Source organism: Drosophila hydei, unplaced genomic scaffold (assembly GCF_003285905.1).
Source record: "Drosophila hydei strain 15085-1641.00,03,60 unplaced genomic scaffold, DhydRS2 tig00008114-arrow-pilon, whole genome shotgun sequence".
NCBI classification, from domain to species: domain Eukaryota; kingdom Metazoa; phylum Arthropoda; class Insecta; order Diptera; family Drosophilidae; genus Drosophila; species Drosophila hydei.
Window position 1 is genome coordinate 4,807,245 of NW_022045827.1, and position 7,604 is coordinate 4,814,848.

The following is a 7,604-nucleotide window of genomic DNA, read 5'->3' on the forward strand; positions in this document are numbered from 1 at the left end:
TATTAAATTAAATTCTGCTGAATTTAAAGTGCAATTTATTCAGCTTGTAGTCTAGTGTAATCAAATGAAATGTGTAAAATCCCAAAATAAATTGTTACAGATGTATTTCATCTATCTTTGCAATCGCATTTATTGTGTCAAAAGTACCAAAAATGGTTTCTATAATGTATTTAAAGGCTTTATAATGCCTTGCTCTATTGGCGATTACTAATACGCCTATAAATAGAGCAGCACAAATGGCATGGAACAAGTAAGTGAACGACTAGGGAATGCTCTATAAAAAAAATTAATTTATATTTTATAATATTTATTATTTGAAGTCAGAATTAAAAAGAAATGTATAGAAAGTTTTCAAAATTTATAGCATACCAAATATGATCAGCATATCTTATAGCGCTACTATAAGAACCTTCTGTGAACTGTTCACTTTCAACTTGTTACAATTGCCCAGACATTACAGAATTCTATGGTTGAATCCACGTTTCTTTTGTTAATAAATGTTGATAAATAATAAATTAATAAAATGTCTTAAAAATAATATGATCTACATAAAAAAGTCATATATAGTTACATATATATATTAAACATATATATTGTTTCTATTTCCTTTTAGTATAAAATTAAAATTCTCCTGTTTCACGAACTAAATCTTATAGCAAAGAGCTAGTGCCCATTGTGAACTAGCGCAATTTCTGCGTTTGCGTTTGCAGCCCTGGCAATTGGCAGTTGCCAAACAAAAGATGTCCAGCATGTTATTACAGGGTATATGCATAAGCATACACATATAGTTCTGGCATGACAAACACACATTGTAAAAGGTGAAAGAAAGCACACAAATTTCTGTGTGCATGGTCAATTCTAAAAACTTGGGCGACGTTGATCGACGTGGGCGACTGGGTCAAGTTCAGATGAGACATTCAAGGGGGGCCGCAGCTGAATCATCAGTGGGCACAGCGCGATACCCAAAGGAGTGTGAAGACGTGTATATATATATATACACATATATATATATATAAATTTACATGTGTAAATATGTTTGTATATGCATTCGACAATATTAACCCAAGGAACTTGTAGGCCGGCAGCTGTTCTAACCTAGCTTTGGCGATTGTTTGAAAAAGTAAATATACGTATGCTTGTTTCTACATATAGCCATCATAAGTATATAACAAAGATACCTGTGCCACACACAATTAGCGTAGTTGACGTGCAACTGTACATGTTGAGCGTAATTAAATTTTCAACTCGAATTCACTTTTTCACTTAAGCACAAAATAATACTTATATCGCAAAGCAATGTTAGGCAACTTCAATTTGTGCCTATCGCGCCTATCGATAAGTACTCAAAGCGATGTTTCTCGATGATTCTCTGCTCGAAGTTAACTTTGCAAGCTGTCACACTGATTGTGAATCCTTTTAGCAAGAAGAAGAAGGCTGCTAAGTCTTCTGGTGTGCAGTCTCTCCGTCTCTCTCTCGCTCTCGTTCTCTCTCTGCTGGCCCTTCATTATGGGCAAATGTAAAGTTCCGGCACATATTGAGCCGCTCGCTCTAGCAGCTAGAAAATCAAATTTGCAAGCGAAACAGCCCAACGGATCCCAAGCAGCCAATCGACCTAAAAAGTTGAAGCAGCTGCTCTACGAGAACTTCAACGAAAATCTGGAAAATCATTGGAAAATGAAGCCAAATGGAGTTAAAACGTTGCCCGTGCAACGTATACTCAATGGAGAGTCGGGAAAAAATGTGCAAACGATGCAGCCGCTGATGAGCATGGATCGCGAGCTGTGCCCAACAATGACAGAATCTGAAGAAGAATCCGTAGAGGAACTGAAAGGGAATAGAGCCAAGACGCCTAACGTCGCTGCCTTTAATAAGCCTAGAAACTTCCCGGAGCAGAAGTTCAAGCAGAAGGACTTGCAATCGATCACCCACTGCCAGGTGAATGGGAACATTGTTAAGCAGGTAACCTACTACGACACCTGGTATGTTATACGTCCCAAGATCTTTCCAGCCGAGACGCGTCAGCAGCGACATCATCTGGAGCTGCCGCTGGTCAAGTTGGCCAATGCAGCCAAGCACATGAAACTGCCCACAGAGAGCTGGAGCAGCAAGGTCACCCTGTACAAGGTGGCTCCGGCTGTGCTGCAGCGTCACACCTTGACCATATTTACGGGCGATCTGAAGGTGCACAAGATACCCGAACGTGAACGCCATAAGTATCAGCCATCGTGCGTGATCTTTCGCCGCGAACTGCCGCCCGAGGAGCGCAACAAATGCCACGTGCCCTACGATCGTGTCATCATCTTCAAGCATAAGCAATATACGGTCAATTTCGATGGCAAGCTGGTCAATCTAACGGGTGCCCCAGAAGCGGTCACGTCCCTTCAGGATGTGCAAAAATTACTGGACATTCTGGAGTGCATTACGCTGTCTCATTCGATGATCGAAATAGTCACGCCCAAGTAAGGGTCTCGAATGTTTGATGCTTGCTAAATTGCAAATCAAATAAATAATATATTATTCCGAGACATTTCTTTATTTACTATGTAATAGTATAAAAGGAACTCTTTGGAAACAATTCTCTAAAGAGATGATTCATTCTAAATGCTGTGCCTTCTGTGTTCTGGAAGAATTTAAAATATGCTCAAATTATTGGCTATGCATAAAATGTTTATATAGAGATATGATATCATTTATCTTAGCAAGCACTCAACATCAATATTTTTCTTCATAAATATGACAAACGTTGCTACTAATGCGAGTCAATGGAAATTTTTGAAAGACTAATTTTTTTACAAAATATTTTTCTTTGAAATTTTAGATAAAAATTTTTATAAAAAATTAATCAATAATTTTGTTTTTTTTCTTTGCCATAAAGTCGAGTTTCTATTCAGATTTCACAATTTTTATAAAAAAATATGGTTAAAAAAATATTTTTCAAATATATAATTCAAATATATATTTAAGAGACTAGAAAACGACATGAGTCTTCGCAACATAGATTTAAAAAAGTTCATCTAGTTTAGTAATCCAAATTCAAGAATAATTTTTAAACAATGTTTTGTTTATATGTGCTAAACCCTTACTGAACAGCCCTATGACTTCTGATATACTCAGGCTCCAAAGACCTGCTGTTATAGTAATGTAGTATAATAGAGAAAAGCAGAATTTAAATACTTAAAAAAAAACTTTTAAAACTTAAATAAACATAAAATAAAATAAAAACAAAAAATACTAAAGAAACTTAAATTTAGGTGCTACAAAAAATACCAAAGAAATTTAAGTTTAGGTAATTAAAAAATACTAATGAAATTTAAGTTGAGTACTTAAAAAAAAACTTTAAAATATAGTTTATGTATATAACAAATGCAGAAAAAATAAGCTTAAGTAGTTAAAAAAAATACGCTTTTCTTTCTTTTAAATAAAATTGAAACCGTTCACTCATTAACTTTTTTAAATACTAGAAATTTAATTGTTATTCAAATTTTCATTAACGAACTTTAAGGAGTGAGGAATAGAAAAATCAGGTTATATTTCCAAGCTATGTATATATATATATATATGTATATACCATATGTGGTCTACCACGCCTACCTCTGTCTAATATACACATATTAATAAAACCGTTATTTAGCCCATTTTCATTTAAGCACGAAATTTGGCAAGGGAACATTTTGAATAAGATTTCATCAAAGATTTTACAGCTATAAACATTTCTCTATATATTACTCTAAATTTAATGTTGGCTTCACTTACCTTGCAGCTGCGTTATTGTCATTTGATATTCGGCCAGCTTCTCATCGATGTAGTCTTGAGATTGATTCGCAATTATCTCGGCAGTCGATGGGCCAAACTCCTCCTCATCGTCGTAGATGACATAGGATCTGGGCTGTGGCGGCTCCAAGGGCACGCCCACAAAATCGATCTGATCCTGTCCGTGTTGTCTCGGTTGTGGTGGCAGTGGTGGTGCACCGGTCTGGCGCAAATATTGCGGCGGTGGCGCCGGCTGCGGATAGTGCGGCTGCTGATGCGATAGAGGCGTCTGCCGGCTGCTGCTGTAGGTGAAGTCCGAGCTGGGCGTTTGGCAGACAATGGGCGACGGTGTGGGCGACAGCTGAAACGAGCTGGTCGGCTGGCCGCCATACGAGTTCTGATGCTGCATCTGCTGCAGCGGAGCAGGGCGAAAGGGACGTGGAGCGGCGCCATACGCATAGGCCGGCGGCTCAAACATGCCCGGCGGCTGATACGGTGCTGGCGATTGATTGCCGCCAGGCCACTGTGGACGTGGATGCGGCATGGCGTTGTTGTTGTTGCTGCTGCTGACGCTGCCGATGGGTCGCTGGCCACGCAGCTGTGGCGCCGGCGACATGGGCTGGCCAAAGGCACGCGGCCCGGATATTATGGGCGGCGGACTGGGCGCTGTTGTCCACGGCGAGGGCGGACGATACAGAAACGAAGAGGGCGATGGCGAGGCGGGATTGGGTGCACGTGGATTCCAGCCACGTGGCCCATTGCCAAATGGCGGTGGCCCGGACATATTCAATTTTCACAGCCTACGTTTAAACTACTTGACGGTTTCTTTTGCTTTTGCTTTGATATGGTTTGGATTTTGCGAAGACACTTCAATGGGATAGACTTAATTTTTCTTTGGATGGGGGCACACTTCAATATAACATATTACACTGTGAGTACAGAAGAGATTGGATTGATTGGGATCGTAATAAGCACGGGATCAGTCTAGCATAGAGTTCAGCTCACACACGCACACAGAGGCTAATCAATCACAGTTTGCACACCTGAACAGCCAACCCAATTATGTCAGACAAACAAAGAGTCGTACGCAAATAAATCATGACCTATTCTAAAGTCTCTGATGAAATTATCTGTAGACTGTGCTATTTTCTAACGGAAGTGGGCTAAATGTTTATTCGACTTTTCGCACTCAATTCCCAATTCTTTTATGGCTTCGCTCTACATATATATGTATATATAGATATATCTATTTGATTTCGACTTTTTTTAAAATGGGCGCTGACGCCATTCGTTAGCTTTGCGTTTGCCAATTTGAAAAAAAAAAAGAAAAGAAAAAGAATTTCTTTGGTTTTAGTTGTCACAGAGATATAGTATATAATTTAGTTGAATATGAATATGAATATATCGACCAATAACTATATTGTCGCTGTGGAGAATTAGCCAACTGTCAGCATTTGTGAAGGTCTCTTGCAGCATGCTTATGCCGCTGAGTGCTCTTTGGCAGGCGGCAAGGACATAAATACTACACACGTCTGGCCAAGAGCCGTCCACTGATATCATTCATAAACATAGAAAAGCTGAAGCCATTAATTTCAATATTAAATACATATATTCGGCTATGTTTGTGTTGCTGAAACAACTTTGCTGTGAGGTAAAAAGACTTTCACGAATATTTTCATTTTCCAACTTAATTGCATTTTAGCCAAATAGAATTTTGTATGTTTATGAAAGTGAAATCAACGAAAGTTTTCGGCAATTTTTGAAAATTAAATAAATATATATGCATACAGTAAACATTCGCTAAAATCGAGTGCGAAGCTATGTTGTCTATAAATAAATATTTATTCTTATATATAAACTGCTTAATGGAAAATTATAATGATTTAATTATGAATAAGTCTTCAAATAGAAAAAAAAATTATTTGAAAATTTTAGCAGAACTTTATTTAATAAAATGTTGAATTTTTATTTAAGTAAAAATTAAAAATTTAAAAAATTTTTTAAATAAAAAAATTAACTATTTTAATATTTTTTATGCTTAGGTATTTTTATATTTCTTAATTTTAGTTCAGAAATCAAAAGAGGACTTGAAAATCGTATAATAAGTATATACAAAATATTTGTAATACAAATAAAAAAATGAAAAGTTTAAAAAATTTATAAATAAAATTTTTTTTTCAATTAAAAAATATGTTAAAAATAATTTGTAGATAAAAAATAAAAAGTTTGTTATAAATTTCAAATATTCTACACTATTCTCTTTTAGAAATACATCTTAGCGAATATTTACTGTAGCAATTTCGCAATGAGCGAAAAGTCCATAAAATGGTGTACAAAATCTGCATCTGTTCTCAATTTATGTCCAGAGGCAACAGAAAATTTGCACAGTGTAGGCGTCTCACAGATCAGTTCCCGTAGCACACATTTTGCCGCAGCGGAAAAACCATGCAGACTTTTCACTTTCTTGTGCCGTTGCGTTGGCTGCTTTTCTTTCAGCTGTCTTCTTCTTCTTGTTCTTTACTTTTTCGTATAAATTTCAAAAATAGAAATGAACTCAGTTCGTTAAACTTTTGGTCGGAAAAATCATGCTGCGAGTGCAGCGTGCTTCGATTATATATCTACTGCTACTTCGACCTCTTCCTCTTCTCCTTTACCACAACACACACGCCCCACTTGTAACCGCCCCCTGCTTGCTAGTTGCAACCGAACTGATCTTAAGTGCCATCGTTTTAATGATCTTTTTTAATATAATTGCTTTAAGTGCACGCGCATTAACTAACGCACGATTAGTCGAACGTTTTTCTGTTTCGTTTTCAAGTGGAAAACGTGTTTTCCACGTTTTTCTTCGCTGCGATTATGTAATCCGTTTTCAAGTGCGTCTGTGTGTGCGTGGGTGGCTGGGAAATTGAGTAATTAAACGAACCATTTGGAGAACTGAAACACGTTATTCGATTTAGTCAAAGCACACAGCGCACAGTAATCGGCTTTGATTCAACTTTAATAATATATGTATGTATATATATATATATATCTATCTATATATATGCACTCAGCATATATAGGCGAATATATTGTATGTATGTATGTATATATTGTGTGTGTGCTGTGACAAAAACTTTCGTTTATGTTGAGGAAAAACCGAGAACAACACTCGACGAGCACGAAACACTAACTGAAACATCCAAGCAACAATTTGCTGCCGATCTTTGATCTTGAAGGGGAAATTCGAGGAAAACCGCCTCAGCCGAACCGCAGTCTTCGGCACTTGCCGAACTTTTCACGAGTCGCAGGCTGCTTTTCTCCCTGCGCCGGCTAATGCCACTGCGCATGCTCCAAGGGAAACACAATTTACTCACCTTTTCTGTTTGTTTACACATCACATTCTAAACAAAAATGAAAGCTCAAAAGAGAATCGGCGATAGAAATTGGCGGCAACCACAAAATGTGCTCATGCCGAAGCGAAAGGCAAATATAAATATTCTTATTGGAAACGCTGAAGAGCGTATAAATTGTATACTTATTTTAATATAAATTTTTCACTTGTATATCATATAAATAGTCGTACTTAAAGAATATCTTTTTAATTTTTATTTCCTTTTAAAATTTTATTCTATTGAGCAAATTCGTAATTATTTAACAAGACTCCCAAGTTATTCAATTGAAAGCTTATTTCCAATAAGAATTTAGCTTGGTGTGGCTTGAATCATTTTGTATCGATATGTATTCCTTTTATATCTACATCACACATACGCATCGTTAAACATATATGGCGGCAACAGTTAAACAGCAAATGTTAAATAGTTCATAACCTCGCTGTCAGCTCTGTATGGTATGCAATGACTGTTAAAAAACTT

General features: G+C 36.9%; 1 protein-coding gene across 2 annotated transcripts in view; it reads right to left on the bottom strand.

The window, feature by feature from the left end:
- LOC111599449 (nesprin-1) overlaps positions 1-6,751 on the bottom strand; it is a 130,831-nt gene extending 124,080 nt beyond the window's left edge. The window contains exons 1-2 of one of the 2 annotated variants that reach the window (XM_030224349.1): positions 6,674-6,751; positions 3,754-4,679 (exon numbers count right to left, since the gene is read on the bottom strand). In XM_030224349.1, the coding sequence (XP_030080209.1) occupies positions 3,754-4,534 (781 nt within the window). In that variant the 5' untranslated portion in view covers positions 4,535-4,679; positions 6,674-6,751. Of the gene's footprint in view, positions 1-1,178; positions 1,235-3,753; positions 4,680-6,673 lie in introns of those variants that run through there. The other variant, XM_030224350.1, reaches the window with a different exon arrangement.
- Positions 6,752-7,604: the final 853 nt, after the last annotated feature.